At 39.3% G+C, this 24,938-nt stretch overlaps 1 protein-coding gene across 1 annotated transcript; it reads right to left on the reverse strand.

Annotated features, from left to right (window-relative positions):
- Nucleotides 1–6,971: 6,971 nt before the first annotated feature.
- On the reverse strand, nucleotides 6,972–23,245 carry slc17a6b (solute carrier family 17 member 6b). The gene is made up of 12 exons (XM_039795783.1): nucleotides 22,408–23,245; nucleotides 20,691–20,946; nucleotides 19,635–19,753; nucleotides 17,585–17,699; nucleotides 15,992–16,079; nucleotides 15,786–15,872; nucleotides 15,197–15,339; nucleotides 14,842–14,991; nucleotides 13,226–13,358; nucleotides 12,779–12,889; nucleotides 11,448–11,575; nucleotides 6,972–10,109 (listed from the first exon to the last, which is right to left on the reverse strand). Exons 1-12 carry the CDS (start codon nucleotides 22,479–22,481, stop codon nucleotides 9,768–9,770), a joined length of 1,746 nt encoding a protein of 581 aa, XP_039651717.1. The 5' UTR covers nucleotides 22,482–23,245; the 3' UTR covers nucleotides 6,972–9,767.
- Nucleotides 23,246–24,938: the final 1,693 nt, after the last annotated feature.

A 24,938-nucleotide genomic window follows, 5' to 3' on the forward strand; every position in this document is an offset into this window, starting at 1 on the left:
TATCTTTTTCATCTGACTCTTTTTCTGCAGCATTCAGAGATCTTACTTTAGTCTGTCAGAGGCGTTATCTTGTCTATGAGTGATGTGTCAATCTAGAGCTCACATGAGGTGCACGCTTTGTGAGTGTTATAAAATCTAACAGAATTGTCAACATGTGGCTCAAATAATACTGCACATTTCTCTAATAGTCAGTAATATGTGACATTGAAAGGTAGGGTCATATACAGCACGTGTAATATTTCTTTAGGAGAATGTTTTGGATTAAATGAGACAAATGCAGGACGGTGCAGGACACAGGAAGTATAATGCCAATAATGCAAGGTAATCTATGGACATTTTACAGTATTTTACAACTTTATATTATTCACTTGAGTTCATTTTCTGGTAATCTCCACTCAATTCTTTAACTCAATCATTCATAATAAAATACAATCTAAAATAGCAATTAAATGTAACCAGTCTGGGTGTAATATTACCAGTTATGATATAAAACTAATGGGAGTTGTAGCTTTCGCTCTCTGTTTTCAGGTGAAATATCAAGCTGCACATTTTCCCATCATCTTTCCAAAGCAAATGTCAGAGGCACTGTCTCCTGTGTGTTTTATCCTATTTGTTTATTGTCTGTCCCTTTTCTCCCACACACACTCGCCCCAAGGTTTCGCCTCTCACAGATTCAGCTCTTAAAGGCGCTGTGCATCAATATTTTTTCACTGCAGTGACACAGAACAAAATCCATTAGCTGGATGCAAATCGGTGCTGTTAAGTTCTCATTACAAATGGCTACAGGAAGTCACTAACAAATAGTAGAATAAACGACTGGTTGGACTCAGCTATATTTTTTCAATTAAGGGGCTTTAGTGTGTGGTTGCTGCTGTGGATCGGGGGGTAATTGCCTGCAACTGCAAAGCAATTTCTAAACCTAATGGGTAAATTGCAGTGTGTAAAAAGGGGCTTGTTGTTGGGCCATTCATACTGGCAATTACGTCAAATTGTTTAACATGAGATGATAAAAGGCCTGTTTTTAAGATTTAGATTGTTTAACACATGTTTTTGTCAGGGTTGTCTTTATGTATCACAAATGAAAGTTGTAGAAAAGTGATTCATCACAATCAGCCCTGGCAGTGAGGAGGGTGCTCTGAGCCGTCTCTCTAAACGTAGAACAAAAGGGCAGACGGTGATAGTGTCGTCCTTGTGTTATCCCTCCGCTTTGAGACCTCTCTATCAGATGTGTCACCTCACTGTAGTAGTGAACTAAATGGACAACTATTGTCCATGAAATCAATAAAGAATGAAAGGAAGTGTGTTTCTCTGTATGAGTGTCTATGTAGACAATTTTGGTTTTCCTTATTTTATTAATATGAATACCTTATTGTAAGTGTAACAATGTCATAAAAAAGCGTTTAGGCAACATTTAAAATATCATATTTTGAACTTATTGCTATTATATATTTTCTCCAGTCCCATTAGACATGAAAGCCCTCCCCCATCTCTCACTTTTTAATGAGATTTGGAGTGTGTGTGTCACCCCACTGTGAAGCCATCAGTGACCGACAAGAGGACAAAAGGAGGCCTGATGCTCAGGTTTTGGAAAATCCCCCCCTCCTAACCAGACACACACATTCATACACACACACACACACACACACACACACACACACACACACACACACACCGCTAGCTCCCATCTGGTGAAAGGGCATTAAGAGGGGAGCCTGAATAAGGAACTACAGCACACACGCATGCATGCATACACACATGCATGTCCATGCACACACACACACACACACACACACACACACACACACACACACACACACACACACACACACACACACACACGCACACACTTCAATCCAGGTGCCTTAGCTACATTAATTGAGAGAAAAATGCCTCCCTCCCCTTCTTGCCCATGTTCCTATGGTTCGTATCTTTTATTATTATTTTATTCAGCATCAACTTGTGCTGCAAAACTCTGCTCCTTGGATTTTGTCTCTATCCAAAATCCTATTAAATATGCTTACAAAGCACAACAGGGAGACATTTTAGCTGCAAAGATAAAATAAAACAACAAGTAATTTTTCTTAAAATAGAAACCTAAATAAAAACAAAAATGTTTTTTTAAAGCATTAGTAATCCTGACACTCAAATTACTATTTATAAAATATATCTCAGAGCTTCTGTGAAAAAAAACAGAATAATGAGTGTACTATGAAAGTTATAAGCCTAATTACTAGATTTCATCCTTGCACCTCTCTAATATACCAAATGTATGTTTGCTCTGAATAATGGAGGAATTTGTGATCAAACCAGCAGAAACCTTTTTATATTAGGACAACTGTGTGCATCCTCTTGAGAGAAAGCTATTCTTTTTATTTCTTCTTCTGTATATTCTGTCTTGGAATTGCTTATCTTAAAACTGATCCAGCATTGGACGACAAAGACAAAGAAGTAAGAAAGATTATTATGATGTCTTCATGTGAACTGAATCTGCTGACCTCTCAGCTCCATGCACATAATCTTGCATTATTCTGATGCAAGTGTCTTTTTTTCACGTGTGTGTGTGTGTGTGTGTTGTGTGTGTTTTTTTTGTGTGTGTGTGTGTGTGTGTGTGTGTGTGTGTGTGTGTGTGTGTGTGTGTGTGTGAGAGAGAGAGAGAGAGAGAGAGAGAGTGTGTGATCTTGAACAGGGCCTGATAAAGGAGAGTTTCTTACTTAGTAATATTAGAATGCCTCGCCCCAGAGGCTCCCCCTTGACAAGCCTATGACGCACTTCCTGACAAGGTGGTAGGAGGCTGCATATGAGGAGAGGAGAAAGAGGTGGTCGGGACCAGCTAAATATATACCAGCTGTTGTGATAGTGCTAAAGGCTGGCATGTGCAACCAATCATGCTTCCTGACTCGTGCAGGAGGAGGATCCTGCTGCTGTTTCCCGAGCCAACCGGCACATATTCTTGTAGAGGTGCAACATATAGAACAGGATCATTTAAGGACTTGAATACAATGATGCCATGCTGTATTCTGCACATCTATGTACAGCTCAGTGAATACGCCCATGGTTGTGTTACGCAGTGATCGTTCGTTGAGCACCATGGACAGCTCACGTGTGGCTGTATGTGACTGCAGAAAGCAGGAGAGGCTGCATAAAGTACCACATTTCCTTTACCCAAAACAAAGACATTTCTCTTCATGCAGTTATTTTTAATGAAGCAACTCTGAAAAATGCTAATGGGTGACACAGAAAATGTTAATAATTCATGAGGTATGGAAAAAAGACTGCTTTGTTTGTGATAGTTGGAGGATAAAAATTCCCATCATTAATTCAGTCATAACTAAAGTGATCCTCATGTGTCGTGCTTTAACTTCAGTCAATATCTACAATATATACTTTCTCATCATCCCGTGACTCGCTGAGAGGTGCTGAAGGCACATTGTGCAAATCAGGAGCTTATTTATGATCAGCAAAGGCTCTCAGGGGCCCGAGCACAACATGAGCACAGCCCCCGAGTCATTAAAGAGTGATTTTGGCATCCACTTCCACTCCTCTCACACACACCCCCTCCGCTCCCTTGAGACTGTAGCAGCACCTGCCCCCCACCCACATTTGAGCAGCCATTTAAGACGCTGAACATATGCGCACGCATTCTCTCAATTTAGCATCCATGCAGTCAGATGCACACGCCCCAATGCTATATTTATATATATGATGCAAATGTCAACGTTAAAACCAAAGGGAACATTTAAAGAGCTGCCGGGTGACGTGGTTCTGCACAAAGACTGGCATCATACGCAGACACCGAGACTGATGTTACCTTGATTTATTTTCTTTTACCTTTTCTGTGGGGAGAGGCAGTGGCAGGTTTTTTGTAAAAAGCGGATTGATTGTCACAAAGGGTTATGGGTCACCTCCCTCACTTGCACCGGGACAAGATGACGGTTCTGGCTGGTTGACTGTGAGAAAATACCATTTAGGGGTGGCTGGTGACACGTTTATTGAGCGCCTGTCAAATTAACAAAAGCAATGAGCTGAACCGGGACAAGAGTCACAATAACACACACACACACACACACACACACACACACACACGGATAGAGATGTTTTTAATATCACCAGAAGTTGTTTTTCAATCAAACACTGATCTCTGTTTCACCTTGGGCTTTTCAGAGCTTCTGCTGAGTTGTTTGACGTCAGTGATGTTAGGAGAGAGAATGTGGTCGGAATTTTACTTCACTAATACGGATCGACACAATGCAGGAATCCATACAAGATGACTTTATAGATAGACATCTCTAGGTAAACTACACAGGAAAGAGATGAGCAGATTCACAGATACGCTGCAGTACATCGACGCTGAAGGTGATAATTTAGCAGAGTTGGACTACCGTAATGCTACCATTAATCATTATGTTTTGGTCTGCTTTAGTTAATATTTATGAATAAAATATCTGTAGCAGTTGAGTTATTTAATGATCCTCTTCAGACATGTTTTAAGACTTAAAAAATACTTGTACTTGAGACGAGTTGTTTTGTCACAAAATCATTGTGTACTTAGGCTACACGTCACTGTACGTAACGTATTTTTAGTTTTGTTTGTTTACAAAAAGTGAATATTACCATGGAATGCAAAGTATTTGATTATAAACTGTCAGTTTGATCAATAGAATGTTATTCCATTGTATGTTGAAGTTATTATCTCTGTATGATATTGTATGTTAAAGTGCTCATATTATGCTTTTTGGCTTTTCCCCTTTCCTTTATTGTGTTATATATCTTTTTGTGTGCATGTTATAGGTTTACAAATTGAAAAAGCCCAAAGTCCACCCCAACAGAAAACACTGTTCACCAACTGCTCCAAAAAGCTCTATTGTAGTCCAGCCTTTACTTCCGTGATGAACGTGCGTCACTTTGTAACACATGTTATAATGCTCGCCTAGCTGCTAGCATGGCACGCCCTCATACTCTGCTTCTGACTGGGTGGTAGTCCTTACCTAGCTACAGCGCATGAGCAACTCCCAACAAAGATGTGAGATGCAGGGTGAAATGGGGAGCTGCAGCAATTTTTTGAAAATTAAACCATGTAAACATATTCTGATATAACCTCTAAATACAATTATGAAAATGAAAATGCCCATAATATGAGCACTTTACCTTTTTTTTTTTTTTTTTTACATTTTCACTAAAAATAGTCACTAATCAGGTAAATACAGAGTCATACGGATAATATTGGAAATAATGATTCAGGAAAGCCCAATCTAAGTTCTGGACATTGGAAAACCTCACTCTTGGGAGATGCAACTCCTGCCCGCAGGAAATGTCCAGCTTGAAATGTATAAAGTGGGGATTATATGATTATTTAATTGTTATATGACTATTATTATTTGATTTATTCATCTTTAAAGTGTTTCATGGTCATGATATATGTAAAATATTTTATTTATTAGGTTCTACATATTGGTCTTGTCCATAAAAAGAAATGTATGCTAAAAATGCATGCCTTTCACGTCAGTGGAGGATCTCAGTGAGACATTTACCTGACAGAAACAAAGATCATTTATCTCTATTCAGGCTCATAGTGCTGTGTTTTGTTGTACAGTATCTCCTCCGATGATCATCTGTGAGAACTGTGTGGAGAAGCTTTGTTGGTGGAGGTGGGGATCGGCTCCTGAATCAAACTAACACCTCCAAATAGCTCAATAAGTGCTCTTCGATAGGTCCAGCCGAACACCGGGGACCAACTCTATTGATTTCACCGTCGGGGGAAGGAGGGCAGCCATTAACTGTGCACTTCCTGTGGCCTTGGTGGAGCAGCAAGAGAGAGAGCAACACTCACTCTACTGAAAAACCTGTCATGGTTTCACCTATACATTCCATTTTTTGCATACCTTATATATTTATGTTTATGTTATTGTGCCTTGATTGATAAGTGGTGAGAAAAATCCTGCAGAAAAATGTATACAGTACATTGTTAATTTACCCGCCGTGCTCTGTCACAGTGTACAATTGTCACAATGCCTGCCTCAGTTATGTTTATTCTTACCCATTCTGCCTCTGTGTCCCTCCTTTCAGCCACTTCCCTAGGCCCCTTCATAACAATTTCCCAGCTCACCTGCTCACCTGCTCACCTGTTCCCCATTTCCCTCATTAGTCTTGCAGTATATATACCAGCCATTTTTTTGCCTTTTTCCAGCCACGTTTTGCTGGATTGTCTGGTTTGAAACTGCCCTAGTTATACAGCCTTTTCTACCTGATCAATTTTCATAGTTGTAATGTAACCTTGTTATTCTTCTTCTTCTGGGGAAGTCGGTGTAGACTAATTCATATTTGGCCAGGTATCGCAATATCTGCTGTAAACACAGATGATATAATCAGCATCCATACATTTGTTGAACTTTTTTTCAAATGTTATCACTAGATTTCCCCTTTTTTAAATAAAAAATCGAACGTCACTCGATGTCTCACAGTGTTATTTTCTCCATCAGAAATACACTTTCTTTATTGTGAGTGTATGCTAGCATGTTAAAGTATTGAAGCAATTCAATTTTCCACACATTTGCTCATAATGTCACTTCAATCTGTGACTGTAGCGTTTTCAGGCCACCAATCATGAAAAGAGAGTGAATATTGAACTTACATTCATTAGGAGGACAGAAACACTTCAAATGATTGATAATGTTTCTCCATAACTGCTGGATGTGTACAGTAAATAAGCAACTGTTTGCTAACAAGGTCACCATATCAACTTATAAAGTGATGATTGTATTCACAAATTGTTCCCACTGCCTCCGCCTGTTCAAAACAATCTGTTATTGCATGTTTAACTTGTGTTATCAGCAATGTGAATACAGCACCGAGTGGATTGTGTAGCAATGGAAGTTGCTAAGAAATTTATAAAGTTGAAAAACACAATGCTTGCCTTCTATATGTTATGTTCTTCAGCACTGTCTTTGTCACAAATAGTCGGGACTCAGGACACACAGATTTCTTTGCTTTTTTATCAAAAAAGGATATAGAGTATTTCATTTCGACACCAACAAACCTCTCAATTTACACAGCAACAGAAGCCATAGAATCACACTTTAACTTCAGAGGCACAACAACAGGAAACTTTTAACTACTTCAGGTTGCACATTTGTCATTTTTGAAAATGTAGAATTGCCTGTTTAGGTTTTATTCTCAATGTCAATGATTATTGTAACAATGAAATCAGTTTTTAACAGGGTGAGGGGGGAGGTACATGTGGTTAAGTAGGGAAACGGGGTTCCAGCCACTGAATAAAGAACATTAATCAAAATAAAAAAAGTGAAGAGAGAGAGAGAGAGAGAGAGAGAGAGTGTGGGAGAGAGAGAAAGACAGGGGAGGGGGGGACAACAGCAAACAGTCCATGTGGACCAACAATAACAGTTACATGAAGAAGAAGAGCATCCGCTTCTTAGACGGAGCTCTTTTTATCATTCTCTTCGGGTGAGCAGCCCCGTCACAAACTCCTTGCACTTCCTTGTTTTCAAAGACGTTTGTGTTGGACTCTACTACTATATTTGTCATACATATATTTCTATGTTTTTTTCTTTACAAGTGTTTATTTTCTACATTTGTTATCACAAAAAAACACGACTCTTAAACAAATGCATAAAAACAGTTACATAATGACTGTTCATGACGTTTTGACCAGAACTGTTACTATGGATTTATTGCTTTGTACACTGAGTAATGTTTTGGTGCCACCTGCACACTTTGGGTCCTAACCTCGCTGCTGATGGTCTGTACTCCCTTAAAAAATATTTGACTTTCGGCTAAAACCCAGCTCTGCTTTTCACCTTTGGTTGATTGTGCAAAGAAATTGAAGCATCAGTAACAGTTTCTGAGACAAAGACAAATAAGTTTGAAAAAAAAGAAGAAAAAAGGACACACTACAAATTTCACTTTGTTCCATGCATAAATACACATCCACACACATCTATATTGTGAAGTGCTGATTTAAGGTCTCCACAGACATGTGACAAATTAAACAAAATTGATCCCCTTCAGACCTTGTCGGTGTTAAGTGCAGAATGAGGACAAAACAGATTCTGGAGGTGTTTTGCTTTTTCTTTCCATTCAGGAGCCTAACACACATTTCATTGCCAGACTCTCATAAAGTCAGGCCATTACATTATACATCAAATCATAAACTGTCTCATCTTACTTCCATCTTACTTGTGATGGAAATGGACAAATGGTAGTTTGTCCAAATTGCACTCATTTGTGATTGCCCATCCTGCTTTTCAATAATTGCGAATAGAAATATCCTGTTTTGGTGAAATTTATGCAAAGTATAGATTTATGTAAACATTCAAATAATTGTTGTGGAATGTTTACTTCAACTTCCATGTCTTTTAACATTTTAAACTCTTCTCCCTTAAAGGCCCTGAAAACACATTTTCTCAATCAGCATCTCACTTTTAACAATGTGATCTTACATTAGCACTTACATTTCTACTAAAGTTAGAACAGTTTTAATTATTTCACATGACAGATTTCTTTTTTTTCCTGTAATTGTTGCTTATTCATAAATAGTTGATGTTTTTGAGAAATACTTAGTTTTCAGGGGCTTTAACATTAAGAATTACTATCTCGTCCATTTGATCATGTAAATATCCTTCACATTATTTTAAATATTTTTTCTCCTCTTCTCATTTAACATTATTAGATTTGCTGTTCTAATATGGTAAGACTCTCATACTGATTTTGGCTATCTGTACGTTCCCAAAGTCTTTGCATTGCACAAACCCTTCATAAGGTCGTATGACCGTGCATCTCTTGGTCTAAATTGAATCTATAAACTCTTATACATCTTTACTTTCTAGTTATCTCTGTCATATATGTTTTATTTAAGATTAATCATTTAACAATGCATTGGTACAGCTACAGTAGACATTTGACAGTAATGGTGAGTATAATGATGAGAATGGCTTTACTCCTGCACTACACTGCTGAGATGTGACGGGTTGAAATTGCTAAAATCAAACACTCAGCTGCTGAGGTACAAAATGGATCACATATAGCAAACATTGGACGGTATTTGTTTTACCTTATGCAAGTGTAACCAAACGTTCATCACAAGTCATTACATGACACTCATATCTCTACACCAGGTCACTTACATGTTAAGGACTTTTACACACACACACACACACACACACACACACACACACACACACACACACACACACACACACACACACATCATATTGTGCATTAAAAGGACACACTACTCTGAGCGCATTCAGGAGCGATACAGTTCAATCTATATCAACATAGTGTCTAGTTTCTGTTTACAACAATGTGCAGTGACATATCTATACACTGTAATGGCTGGCTTGTAGGACCTTGTATTGTAGCAGTTAATTTGATAAATAAGGGGTTGGTTCTGATGGGCAACTTCTATGGAACCCTACAGGCTTCATTGTGGTCAGAAAGCCTTGGCTGATGGGATAAAAATATTCACATTTACACACAACTGCACTCCAAATGAATATATCTATTAACAATATGCATAATAATACATGTAGAGGCTGCCAATTTGATATGTGTTACACCTCTATTAATCGAATATCTTTGATTTCTTGATACATTTTAAAAATGTTTAGTTGATACTTTTTTAGAATTTGTGCAAACAATACAACACTAGATTGTAGGTTTTCTTGTTTCTCATTTGTTGATATTTTTATGACTAAACTGATGCACACTCAGGAAAATAAGTCTACTCATGTGTCAGTGAATGTGTGTTTGGTCTAGGAGTATCCCTCATCCTTCTTGTATCCGTAGCCTCCTGTCTGTGCTTCCTCCTGGACGTACTCCTCCGTCTTCTCCCAACCTGAAGCCCAGCCTCCATTCACCTGTGTGGTTGCACCGTAGGACTTAGCCGGACCTCCAAATGCACCGTAACTTTGAGTGATATCGCCCGTCTCTTCTGCCAGCTCATCCTCGTCTATGAAGCCACACTTCTCCTCGCTGGTCAGTTCTGGGTCGGCCCACGTCTGTTTTTCTCCCGACGCAAAGATTCCATAGAAGATCACTCCTCCATAATGCACCATGGCGGCAATCAGGAACACATACTGCCACTCCTCTCGAGTCTGAAGAGAGAAGGAAAACAAAGTTGTTGTATTTTAGACCCTTAAAAGAAACGTCTGGACATTTTTTTATATGTATTTTATTGTGAAGAAATCCGATGAAAATAACTAAAACCAACAATGGATAGATGTTACTAAGAAGTCTGTGCGGCGAAGCCAAAAAGTATTAAAAACACATTGGGTGACATACCACCAACCATACCACCAAAATGCTGTATATCATCCTGCTGCTGCAAGTTCTCACTAGCTCCCAAATTGTGTATTCATTTGCAGTTAAAAATAGTCCCCAAGAAATGCACGATTTACTTCTGTTTGAGGAATGTTTGCTAACAACTAAAGCCTTTAGCCTTTTTAAATAAATGATACTATATATGTGTGACGCTGTGCAGCCTTGTATATTTATGTATGTATGTAATATTTTACCCAGTGTGAACATCATATACATGCAGTACATATACATACTTTCATATATTTACTGTCCAGGTACCACTAATGTAAGATTATAAGGGAGGCTGGACTCTAAGTTAAGTATAAGTCCTATTACTTAGTCATCATATCTGTCTTTATCTGAAACTGAATTTTATGTGCTTTTTATTATTCATTATAATATAATACATTATTATCGTAATGTGTTATTAGTACACCATGTCCCGCAAATATGACTCATAGTTACGTTTGTAGAGGCAACGCCCTCTAGTGGCCATAGTAATTGATGGGAGCAAATCAGAATGTGATGTGACAAAGTATGAGAGTGCAGGATACAGGACTTTCACCCGGAAAGTAGTTACCCAATGAAAGTAAACAGCACGTTTTTGTTTCTTTATGTTCAGCGTCATGTGCATAACTGGGTAACTGGAAGTGAAGTAACGTCTGATTTTAACCCCAACCCAAAATGTTTTTTTAGACTTTACTACCGGTAAGTAGTTTTGGTGCCTAAACATAACCAAAAAGGGACCATTTCACAACATTTACAACGTGTTTAAAACCGCAACCGTTCTCTGGTTCCGATAAGAGGACAGAAAATGCTCCTGTGGGTCGTATTAGAGGGAAAGAATAAACTACCTATATCGTCGTATGGTTTGGAGGACTTGTTGGATGCTTCATATGAACAGATATAGTTGTTGAAAAATACATGAATAAACACCTATGTCTGCTTACAGCTACATTTTAGTGTAAACCATGTCTTAAACGTCCTATACTGCTCATAATAAGGGGCCTTAATAATAGGGTAAGTGTTGTTGATTTGTCTAGCTCTTTAAGATCTAAAAGACTTATTGCACACATGAAATAAGAGGATCTTTATTACTGCCATGGCTGGTGCCTAAATGTAGAACCCCTTACCTTGTTCTTTGTCATAGTACCAACAATTATTGGGCACACCATCCCAGACAGGGTACCCACACCATTAGAGATGCCCATTAGGATACTGGCGTAGCGTGGAGCGATGTCCAGGTGATTGACATTAAAGCCTGACGGAGCAAAAAAACACATTTTTGCACGAAATTAAAATAGTGTTGATTTTACCTTTTTGAATTATGACAAGGTCAGACAACCACATTAATATTGACAAATTGAGGCAACAGTGACACTATTAAGTAATAAAAGCAACAGAAATAAGACACAGTTGTAGATAAAAGTAGCACAAATGGTGACCATCTTGTTGCAGAAATTGGCAGCAACTCGCCACACATCCTCCTCCTCCCCCACTCCGACTGGCTGAATGAGTAAGTGTCCTCGCGATCTGCCTCACACTGCCTGTCTGGCAAATCCCCCGAGACAGCTAGCACTGAATTATTAAACACTCCAGGAGAAAGCTCAAGAACAACAGGCAAGAAACTGATTTTGTACACAGTCACAGACCTGAGCATTAAGGTGAAAATATCTGTTGAATGAATGGCTAAAGATAGCTGAGAGGTTCCTTTTGTCAGACAGTTAAAATGTGTTACAAACAATATCTGAAATCTGATGTCTTAAGAAAGTCTACTCAGATTAACCTTATTGCTGTTGTCATTTGGGTGTGTTTGAGAACATTCAATACTGCATGCATCTGAAACATCAAATTATCAAATAACAGCAAACATACCGCTAGGGATGTTAACAAAATGTCAAATACATTGAAGTTAAAGTGGCACAAATTTACTGCAAGCTTAGACTGAAAGTACAGGCTGCTACCAACTACTAAATTAAATAAATAGTTTGACATTTTGGAAAATATGCTTGTTCTCTTTCTTGCCACAAGTGAGATGAGAAGATCTACACCACTCTGACATGTACATACAAGGTCTTCTCATCTAACGCTCAGCAAAAAAGCAAATAACTATTTGTTTATATACACTTTTGAATTTCCTTGTTTACTTTCTTTTACAAAGTACTGGCTTTTTTCTTCAACATTATGCGAGGAAACAGCACAGTAACTCCAACAGTTGTTGTTGTGAAAGGTATTCTACATATTCACATATTTATCCCCTTCAAATGTGGCTTATTAGCCTTTCCTTAGACACCCCCATCAATTGACCCTTCTAATGTGAAAACTATACTTTACACTAGCCACACTACATTAGACCCAGTACGACCTCATCATTATCACATTATTTAACTACAGTATGTCCTATCCTAAATTGTACATACATGACATTCTGATTGAGCAGAATGTGTGTTTTACTTGTACTGACCTGATATAGCAAATCCACTGAAGCCCACTGCCAGCACCAGGAAGGAAATGGCCACCCCTTTGCTGTGGGAATATCCTACCACCAGCAGCAATGTGGCCTCCATGCCAAATCCTAACAGAGACAGACAGCAGGTCACACACACACACAGAAACACACAAAGCCCACAGGCTGTTGGTCATCGCGGTGCCAATTGAATTAAGCATGATACATGGCTTGCACTCAATTACGTAAGTGACAGATATGAAATCAATGCACAATCACAATCAGCAGGTCAACTAAGTATTGAGCAGATAGATTTTACAAAAATATAAACACAACCATGTCTCTGGCAGTGAAGAGCAACTAAAAAAGAAGCAGTATAAATCTAACACCATGAAAGTAACACCCTGTAGCTGTGCAGAGAGAGGTGTGGAAAATGATATTTCATCCTCAATTCAGACTTATCACCTCCACAGTTCATGATTTTCCTGACAGTGGTAGTCGACATGATGTTTCTGCTGCGTAGGTAGTCAGCCAGCTGGCCCCCGATGGGCACAATGATGGTCATCACCAAATGTGGCAGGGCAGACAGCATGCCGACCTGCAACCACATGCAGAAAGTCAACCAAATCAGCTGCAGTATGATAGGACAGCACAATAAATCATTTAGTGTCATCACTGACAAGGACAGTGTCTTCCGACTGTTTTTTCTTTTTTGCATCTATAAAATACCGAACATTTTATTGTGGGATTGTTGCCATGGGTACTACTTTTTTGTTCCATTTTCTGAATTTTTGAGGGCACTATAGTGGATACATTTCACACTCTGAATTTGGACACAAATAAAATGGGTAAATGCAGTGCACTACATGATGAATAATAAGATTAGCTGATATTCTGAGTGTTACTAACTTAATAATAAACACAAATGTTTTCCCCAACTTTAACTTTGATTGTTTGTTATTTAATCATGTATATTTGATGTTATAAATACTTAAAGGGGTACTTTGCCAATTTTAAACCAGCTCTGTGTCATCTTTGTGTGGGCAGTGTGTTTAGATGAAGGGCATTTGGCTTCCCCCTGCGCTGCCAGTGCACGTTTTGTATTATCCGGCAGATCTTGACACACCTCCGCTGCTCCGTTCCATGGGGAGCTCCGTGCACTTGCGGCAGAGAGGGAAAGTAGACACCATTCATCTGCACACACTGCCCACACTGCCATGACACAGAGCTGGATTTAAATCAGCAAAACATCTTTTAAAGATATGAAACCAAGATTTTAGGGGCTTTAAGAGATTGTGTACAATATTAATAAAAAATGTTGCCATTTCATGCATTGTTTAATAGTTAGTATAGAGCTAAGTTACACCTGAGGTTATAGGTTACATTGATTTTATGTTTTATTCCATATGAATCACTTATTCTATGGCTACATATTTTATTTTTCTATTACAGGAAACCCAGGCCATTTCACCTTAAAAAACAAACATCAGTGTCAAATAATTTGTGATAGCAGTGACTTAACAATCGTTTGTTTCCTTTGGAACCAATGCTGCCTTCTTATGTAATGTATCAGTCCAATAGAAACACCCTCAGGCCAGCAGTTGCACCGACATCGATTTTGAGGAAAAATCATTTCGAGAGCAAAGTATCACAATGATCAGCTCTATAACGGCTGCCACTAGTGTTGTGTTTTTCCACATAGCATTTGAATATAATTTATTGATCATTCAATTCATGCTCCACCACGGGCAGTGGTTGCCTAAAGGTTAAAGAAGTGAGCTTGTGACTGGGAGATTGTCGGTTCAATCCCCAGACCGACAGGATAAAATCTGGGTGGGGAAAGTGAAAGAGCAGCGCTTGTCCCTCCCTCATTACCACCACTGACGTGCCCTTGAGCAAGTCCCTTAACCCCAATCACTCCACTGTAGCTGCTCAGTGGTACTGGGCAGCTTCCAGGTAAGAATGTGTGAATATCGTTGCAAAATGAGAATTTGTTCTCAATCGAGTTATCTGGATAAATAAAGGTTAAATTAAATTAAAAATGATTGTCAGTTGTCCGCTGACTTGTATTGTAAGCTCACCTTGCTTATCTCAAAGCCAAAGACTTCCTCAAAGTATGCAGGCTGGCTAATCAGTAGCAGGTAAAACGTCCAGCTCCTGCAGAAGTTGGCCACGATGATTGCATAGACAGGCATAGAAGTAAAAAACTTCCTCCAAGGGGTCTTGAATTTCTGGAATAGATAATCACAAAGGATTGCATTTTACACATACATTTGGTCACGTCTCTCTGACAAAAGGTGATGGAAATGGCTGTTGAAACTGGAGCTTGGTGTTGTGTTGGTTATTCTAGTACCCGTTACAACACAAAAGATTGAAAAACAAAGAGTACTGGGAGGAGTGAGTTATATTTATTGTCTTTCTTAAGTCTGATGTTACCTCGGAAGGACCCGATAGCTTGGCACTCTCTCCAATGCTCTCCTCAATGTAGCAGCGTTCCTCATCAGTGATGGTAGGATGTACAGCGGGGCTCTCATAAGACACAAGGATCCAGAAGATGTACCAAAACATGCCAAAGCATCCTGCATATTACAGACAGATAACATGTCAGAACTTTAGAGCATTTCACCTCAGCAGTAATACACACAGAGAGTGTTTGGCAGTCTGATCTTTCCATAATGCCTGAGAGAATTAAACCCAGACAGGAAAGCTAACTGTATCCAGTCCAGAGAGAAACATGGGGGGTTATTTATTGACACACCAAAACATTTGGAGGGGGTGGGGGGGGGGATGGATCAATATACAGTCTGCCTGGATAAATCCATTTGACTTTCACTAGGCTCTGTGTCAAACTATTAAAGTTTCAACCAAGCTTAAAAACACTTTAGCCACAATTTTTTCCAATTGTATTTCATTTTTATTTTACCACAGCATTTTCTTCATCTCATATTCCCTTGTGCAAAGACACACACACACACACACGCACACACACACAGACATACAGACATGCATCATCAATCAATCTTACCATAGATATAGAACACAGAGGACCAGCCTGAGTACTGGACCAGGATCCCAGCCAGAGGCATCGCTATCACAGCACCAGCATAAGAGCCTGACAGACAGCGAAACGAGGGAGTAAAAGCTTGGAGGCTTCTTGACCAATATAGTAATATGCAACACATCATTGCTGAACCCAATGTATAAATACCAATAGGATAATTAAGTATATACCACAGAATGAGAGGGTGGCCAGACGACTCCTTTCCAGCGGAGGAGCCCACTTACTCCAGATGCCATGACAGGCCGGGTAGGTCACTCCCTAAACACACCACACAGCAACAGTCTGTGTTAATTCATGGTGAAGAAACATGCAAAAAATATTAGCAGCAGACTGGAACTCTATGTTATTTAGCCTATTATTTTAGGTGCTCCTGACACACACAGTTTGTTTGGGAAATGTATGTATTTACAGAGTGGTCAATGCTCCATGTCGGAAAACGTTTTGCCACTTGGTTAAAATAAATATAATGGTTTGTATAATGAACAAATTATAGGCATTAGTTTGCACCCATTTTTTGATGGATCCAACATAGTATTATTCCAGTAAATAATAGCCTTAAAATCCTTATTTTAATAGAAACAAAACCATTTTACATATCCATTTCAAACCTTATAAAGGCATAAACATACAAGTTGTATTATTGGATTATTTGAGTTTAGGATGTACAAACAATCTGGGGGAATATCCTCTTAGATTTGAACATGAGCCAACAGATGTCTGATATAATAACTAACAAACATTAACATTTTCACCCTTGTAATTAACATGAACAAATTGCTGCGGTGCCATGAGCAAAGAGGACCTGATGAGCTGTGCATGGAGAAAAGCAGCGCTGCAGCCATTAAATGTTCATCAGCCACTAATTTGAACAAACCACTCTGACGTAAAGAACAATCTACAAAGACTTTCTTAGGACAGCAGAGCAGTGCGTTATAATATTAACTCTAACCCTAACCATAACTTGTCATGACAAAAACCGAATCACACTTACTAAAAGAAGCGTTATGTCATAAACATTCATGACTTGTTTAGAATGTTTATGACACATTCATGACAGCGTCATGTCACTCTTACGTAGCTACCTTCAAGTAAAGTGTTACCGAATTATTTACCATCATGACTAAGCATTTGATACCATTTGTCCAAAAGCATTGAAATAAAAATAGAAAACCCTCAGCCAGACATTGCCCTGTCCTAAAAAAGATCCCCTCTTTATACAAATGATGCCCACCAACAACTTCATCTTTACATTGTCTGCCATATTTGCATATTAAGAACTGTAGCATCAGCTTTCTGTATTTTGCATGATAACAGACACATCTCACCAACATCAAATACACAGCAGGCAGATATCTGTGTGTCATGTTTCACTACGAAGCCAGAGGATTGCCTATCAGCGTATTCCTTTGCATCTATCTGTAGTAAACCTTTGCTGTTGTGTTTCCAGGATACAAAGTGTGACAGCCAAATAGGACTCTGGACTATCCCACAAACACTCAGCTGTAGTGCACTGGATCAATACAGCCCATCTCACATTTCCGCTGTTAAATATCCTGTGCACGGTACAGTCTTTTCTTTTGCTTTCTTGAGTAACATTTGCAGGAAGCCCCTTTGTATTGTGTATTATTGCAAACCCTCAGCTTTTGATAGCCATAATAAAAGAAACACACATCAGTGAGAATAGTGCAGATTTTTGTAAAACCATTAAACCAATCCAAGATTTATATTGAAGGGAAGAAATAAAGATGTTAACATTCTCTTACCTCCACCAGCCCTTGTAATATCCTGACAAAGATGACACACCCAAAGTGGACTCGGGCAGCCGAGGGAATCAACATGTTGAGAATCGAGGTTAGCACAATGGCCGCACCAAATACCCTGAAAATGATAAGATATATTTTAAATATCACATTTTATATATAATAACTCCCCTCATGATTATTTTAACTGTTCCCCTGAACCTGCATGTGGCTGTCTGCTGCCCCTAATGCTTAGGGTGGGTTAATAAATGCAGAGATTGAATTTTACTATATTTTTGTAGGCTACTGTACGATTGTATGTGACAAATAATAAAGTTTCTTCTTCTTTTCTTCTGAACTGAATGTATGTTATTAACATGTTTTAGCTTTGTGCCATGGTGACAAGGAGCAGATCACTGAAATATTAGAACACTTAGATGAATAATAGGCTACCATTATTTTTAAGGAAAATATTTAAAGGTAGTAGGCCTATTGAGGTTTTTAATTAGCCTACACTTTACTTTTCTAAAATGAACCATGAAAGATTATCGATTTATATTCTACATGAAAGGCCATTGAAAGTCTCTTTGTTTTTATCTCCTTTTGGTAGAGTATAACCATTTAAATGATCACATATCAAAGCTGTTTGTACATTGTGTCCTCGGTTCTGATTGGCACGCGCTCCTCTGACGTCATAAAAATAAATATTTTAAGCAGCAACGCCCCACCAACAGCCACATACTACGTCAATACGCATGTGTCGCCTAGCAACCATTTTTACTGGGTAGGCCTACTCTTTCATGGAAAGGTGTTTTTCGTGAAGAATGACATGTAGGTCTAGGCTCATTTTAATTTTTCATTGGTATAGGCCTAGACGCAAACAGATAATATATGGATCACAATGTTTTTACATTTGTGTACTTTGCTAATTAGCAATAATGAAAAAAAGAGACTGTCTGTCACTGCGGTTAAAACGCCTACAGCACTGCTCATTCAGTGGGCCTAGCCTAGGCTGTAAGGAATCAGTAGGAAATAACATGCGGTTTCTTCTTTGTTTTCGTCGTTAAAGGTAGAAAAAAAAGGAAGGGCATTTTTTTTTTACCAGCAGCTGAGCAGAGATCACGCGCAGGCAGGGCCAGGCCATCCGTAGCCTAAACACCGAGCTATTTCTCATTTCTGTCACGTTTTCCCGCCCCTTTCATCCGCACGCGGGGGACAAGCCCTAATCCGGTCGAGACTACTGTTGGGCACGAGACCAATTGATTCGATTACATCCACGTGTCAATCAACCATACGAGGAACAGACAACCAGGGTGCAGGGAAATAAAAATGTAAAAAAAAAAGAGCGATAGGCCTACATTAAAATCAGGTCTAGGCTATATAGCAGGGAGATTTGTTAGACTAGGATTGGCTGCACTTTTTCATAATTAGCCTATGTCAATTGCCTTTAAATTTATAAACGTTATGTGCTCAAGATTAAGGCATCTACTGTTGAGCTATAAACGGAATGCTTTATATACTATAGCCATTCCAACATTCAATTCCTAAAACGTGCACCTTAATATAGCCTATAGGCCTAGTGTTTCTAACACTTATTATGAGGCATTGGCAGTGCCCATATGGATTAAAGCCTTTGGCGACAAGACAGGGTCTGGTCTCCATGCCCCCCCCCCCCCCGGGAGCTCATTAACAGGTGGCAGAAAGCCCTGACACCGGGAGCTGTGGGCCTGCCAGCCCGCTGATCAGCCTCTCCCTGCACCTCTGCATCACTTCAGAGCAGCTGACTGTCTGCTGCCGTTATGTGGATAGTGAAACTCAGCCTACCTGAATTAAATTCATAATTCAGCAAGAACTTCTGGCCTTGGCTATTCATTTTCGTTTCCTAAAGGCCTACACATTTAAAAAATTTAAAACAATAGCCTACAGAATGGGAGTGAGAGGAAGGGAGAGTCACTTCAACAGTCATTTCGTTTAATTGGCCAAAAATGGCATAGGCTTAAAAAAATCAATCATAATCTGCCAAATGAATGTCATTTTGTTGTATTTATGGTAACTCACTGGAAGTGCCGCCTACCTGTTTGCTGCCAGCCTGGAGCATATGTATCCTCCCGGGATTTGTGTAACGATGTAGCCCCAAAAAAATGATCCGTGAATAAGTCCCACCGTCTCTGGATCCCAGTTGAACTTGGCTTTCTGGGCGATAACATGCAAATAATGAACATGTTAAATTACCTCTGTTGAAAACCTTTAGGTTATTAATCAAGAAACAAACGAAAAGCATTTAGGCTTGTTCTCATACTCTGAAAGGACTGGCCTAGGGCCTGTTTATAAAAGGCCTGCAACGGTTTATTTCGATCAGATGACATTGATCTGTGCATGAAAATTATTCATGTGTCCTGCACTGTCAAAGAAAACCCACAGAGAAGCTGTGTGGAATTTAATAGCTATTGGATGTAGGTACGATTATTTGGTTAATATTTGACCAAAACGCAAAAACACAAAAATATGTATCCATTTTAAATGTTGCCTATGTAGGCTGTTGTGAATTCACTCATTGAGACATATTTTTAACAGTAGGCCTAGTGTGTCTTTGAACTTATTTGCCTTTTATGCAAATAGAGGCTGTCAAGGAAATGTGTAGGTCTATTATCGAATAACGTTAACAGTAGGCCTATGGGGCCATATAGGCTATAGGCTAAGATTTAGGCTTTTCACAGTGGATACAGAGATGCATTTGATCATTTTAAAATTGCATCGTATTACCCAAAGAGAATGCTATAAAAGCTAGCTGACATTATGATACAGGATCATCTCTATGGCGCATTGACGATTTGGGCATGTTTTAAAATATCGTAGGCTTAATAAATTAGTTCTTATGCCCAAATATCTACTAACATTTTGAAAAGAAATCACCAGCCATATTTAGTAGGGACCATTTAAGTGATTGCATGGCTTAATGTGACAGTAGGCCTTAGCCTACACACTGTAGCCTGTGCTGCGGGCTATCTCATGTGTGGGGGAATGAATCGTTCTCTTTATTTATTTTTCTTGATAAAATAAGAATCAGGTGTCTCGACGCATGCAGTCTATGATGCTTTTACGTCGGAGGTGCTCGCTGCCGTTGCCACACCTCTTTGATGATGATCTTGCCGTTCTGGTGGATGGTGCTGTTGTTGACCATGCCCACTATGGCCACGCCCAGGTTACACCGGATACCGAAGGAGATGCAGAAGCCCAGGCCACTCATGATGGCGATGATGTACCGGCGGGGCAGGCCGAAGCAGTTGCAGTCGCACAGCGGGGGTTTCTTCTCCACAGCCTCCCGGGGCCGCCCATCCTCCGTCAGCTCGATCACCTCCCCGGTTTTCTGTTTCCTCTCTATCAGTCTGCAACAGCCAGGTGAGGACAGTGTCTAGCAAGTGTCCCCTGATAAAATATAATGTTGATGCACCATACAAAACTCTAAGATCGCCCCTGTAATGGAAAAATATTTCTAAGGCCCATTTTTATTTCACTATGGATTGGGTGCTTGGGAGTTTGGGCGGTTTGTGTGTCTATCTGAAATTTCTTGTCACGTTAGTCAATAAAATGCAGGAGGCAATTCTTTCAGAATCACCATAATAAAGCAGCGGTACTGGTGGAGAGGCCTCCATACTGTATTTTCTTCTGTCACACTATAAGGAGAGCGTCATATCTGCGGGGTTCACGTCAGATGGCTCAACAGACATGAACAACGAATTAAAAGCAAATACTTGCTTCTGTGTTTGCGCATAAGAACATAATACGAATAGAAGGAATCGAACAAACTTGGCCTGTAGAGCTGAAACCAGGCGAACCTGTCCCTGGCTGTACCGCATTGCAGCAGCCCGCTGACTTTCCACTCATTAGCATTCACTGGACCGAGCAGCACCTCCAGACACACGCGTCTGTGGGCATTCCTCAAAGCCCACCTTTTTTTTCTCTCTCCAGGAAAGTCACATTCATATGCCACACGTTGTTTGCCCGAATTCGGATTTAAAAATCGAAACATTTAAATGCGTGTGTCTGCAAACGGACGGACAGGGCTAATTAATAATGACCACAAAAAAGAATCGAAAATAAAATGCAAATTGAAATCAATCAGTAGGCCTATAACTATGAATCAAAGGCCTCAGAAAAATATAAAAGAACTAAACTTCATTGAAACAAAACTCCTGTGGATAATCAATAACATGTGATTTTACTGTAGCCTATCTACTTCAGACTGTAAGAAATAAATCGCAGAAAGGCCCCAAATGCTTAAGAGACAAAAGGGAATAATCTCGCTGGAGATGTCAAAACCAGCAAGATGTCTTACAGAAACCCCATATAAAACCTGTTGGTTGAAATGAACAAAGTGATGATTTTTAAATGAATATGAGACGCATGCTGCAGGTTTATCATTGTATGTGCGTCACTGGTTTTTAAAGATAATAGGAAATGCTTCACGCGTCCTGTAGGCTATAACCTCTGCCAATGAGACTCACGTACAGGCATCTAGGGTCATCCAAACCCACTTTTATCACCACACACACACAACACACACACACACACACACACACACACACACACACACACACACACACACACACACACACACACACACACACACACACACAGGCCTATTTGATTACATAATTTTCTTCTCACTTCTAGAGGCGTGACTATATCCTTGTAAGTTGTAAAAGAGTGTTTGGTGACCTGCAGACCTACACACCACCTCTGACTCCTCTCTGGTAAACAAAAAAATCAAGCATGCAAATAATTACACTTTAACGCGAGGAAATTGGCACGCGCCAATCAAGACAGAAAAAAAGGCTTTTCCTTACCTGTGCATATGACCCAGGGTCTTCCCCGCAAATTCCTTCACCCCGGCCGCGGCTCTCGTCTTCACTGACTCCATATCCAGTTTCTATTGTGTAGGCCTATATCTCACTATTATTTTACTGCTTAATCGTCATGTTACGGCGCAGGATGGCCGACTGCAGCGGCAACAACGAAAACAACAAACGAAGTTGTGATAATTTTGAGTCCAGGGAGGCGACGATCCAAAAGACGACTCTAATCTTCACAATGAAAGCGCTAAAAAGCGGGAAAAAAATGAGAAATCAAACGACCTGTGCGCCTTCAGCCACCACCAGCTCATCTCCTGCCTGGCGTACAGTAGCCGCGCCAAGTGCCATCACGACAGAAAACGAAAAGGAGTGAAAATGATAGCCAGCGTCGCGAATATGTTGTGGATCTGTCCGGAAGAAAAAGAGAGAGAGAGATAGTGAAATAAAAAAGCTCAAAGTTAAGAAAGCAGAAGTGGGTGTTTGGAGATGCTTCAATAAATCAAAGAGGGAGTGAGGCTGTATGGTGTCTCCTGTGGTGCGCGCAGGTTCATCTGACGTCGTGTTCAGCACCGAGGTCAGCGACAGCAGCTCTGCGTCCAACATCTGGCCAGCTGCTTAGCACACATGAAGGCCAGAGTCAAAATATAACACGTTAATGCTGGGTTATATTAGTAATTTCATAAAACACTGGCGACAAAAGGACATGTTTACAGTTCAACCCGTTGCTTTATGTCGCAGCATAAATTATGTGAGATATAATAGGCCTGCAACTTTAGATATTTCGATTAGCCTAGGCCTATGTATTTTTATTTGGCGTTTTAATGCTTAAAAAGTATTTCTTTAAAACAAGGACAGTCAACCCCATATATGAAAGCTGCAGCTCTCCCGAGGGCGGTGCTATGGAAACCAAATGAGCAGGAGTGGATCCCCAACAACCTCCTCTGCTCAATGTAGGAATCCATCAATAATTTAAGTCTATTTTCATCCCCCCGGCAACCACATCTTCCCACAGAAGCATGCACTAAATTTCGGAAGCATTTTTTGAAAATATATTTTACGAGATTTCAAGGATATGTCATCCGATAACGACCCCACAAATTTTGCCAAATAGTAAAAGGCTAGCCTATAAAAAAATTATATTAATGACAATTGTTACAATAATAATAAAACAATAAAAATGGCAATAATAATAACAACAATAGCAATAATAATTCTATAACTTTAAGATAGATCTAGATGTGATTAGAGGACAAAAGAGAAAGGAGAAAAGTGATCAGTGTCTTTCTTGTCATTTGTTGGTATTGGGCACCATCTGGTGGTCACACCTGACACTGCAGCTTGCTCTCGTATTCTTGTATATACAGTGGTGCTCATGAGTTTAAGAACCCATGCTAAAGTTCACTGAAAAGAGGAATAAAAAAATCATCTTTTGGAAATTGATTTAAATGCCTTAACTAAAAACAAATAGGAAAAATCCAACCTTTAAGGACACCAATTTATTTTTGTGAATGAATAATGTATCGTAAATAAATAAATAAATGTTTTTCCTTAAAATACAGGGGGCATAAGTATAGACACCCCTATGTTAAATTCCAATAGAGGCAAGCAGATTTTTATTTTATTTTAATCTAATTATGCCAATCTCTAGGTATGGTGAAGGGTATGTGATGATGTGGGGCTATTTCAATTCCAAAGGCCAAGGGAACTTTATCAGGATGCATAGAATCCTGGATCCATGAAATAACTGGTCTTTAAAAATAAAAATCTGCCTGCCTCTATGGGAATTTAACATAGGGGTGTCTATACTTGTTCCCCCTGTATTTTAAGGAAGAACATTTATTTATTTACGACACATTATTCATTCACAAAGAAAATTGGTGTCCTTAAAGGTTGGATTTTTCCTAATATTTGTTAATTAAGGCATTAAGATCAATTTCCAAAAGATGATTTTTTTATTCCTCTTTTTAGTGAACTTTAGCATGGGTTCCTGAACTCGTGAGCAGCACTGTGTATGTATTTTTGCTAAATCGTGTTTTTTTCTTTATGTCACCATTCACACAGCATTGTGTTTTGCTTATTGTAGCGTCTCTTGAATGTTTAAGCTTTGCTGTGGAGAATGACATAAGAGTTTGACACGAGAAGGCTGCTTTCATGTTCATCTGCTGAAGAGAGAGAGCTGGGTGCTCACCTTATCTCAGTTTAACACTTGTAGGTATGAGCAGGACTGTAACATCATCCAGCCAATCATGGTCCAGTATTCAACTCACAAACAATGAGAAGGGACTTTACAGTGATCACAGTTGTTCAGTAGTTCAACTTTTGAAATAAACATAGAACATAGACCATGGATTATGGATTTTTCAATGATGAAATACTTTTTTTTGTTTGGCAAAAATCTTATGAGTCATTAATTAGTATTCAAGCAGGTTTTTCAAGGATTTTTACATCTTGCAACATGTCTAGAGGGGATCTTGAGGGAAACAAGCCTTTTTCTTGACCTTGTGTCTCACAATGGTTTTATTTGA

Source organism: Perca fluviatilis, chromosome 3 (genome assembly GCF_010015445.1).
Source record: "Perca fluviatilis chromosome 3, GENO_Pfluv_1.0, whole genome shotgun sequence".
Taxonomy (NCBI): Eukaryota; Metazoa; Chordata; class Actinopteri; order Perciformes; family Percidae; genus Perca; species Perca fluviatilis.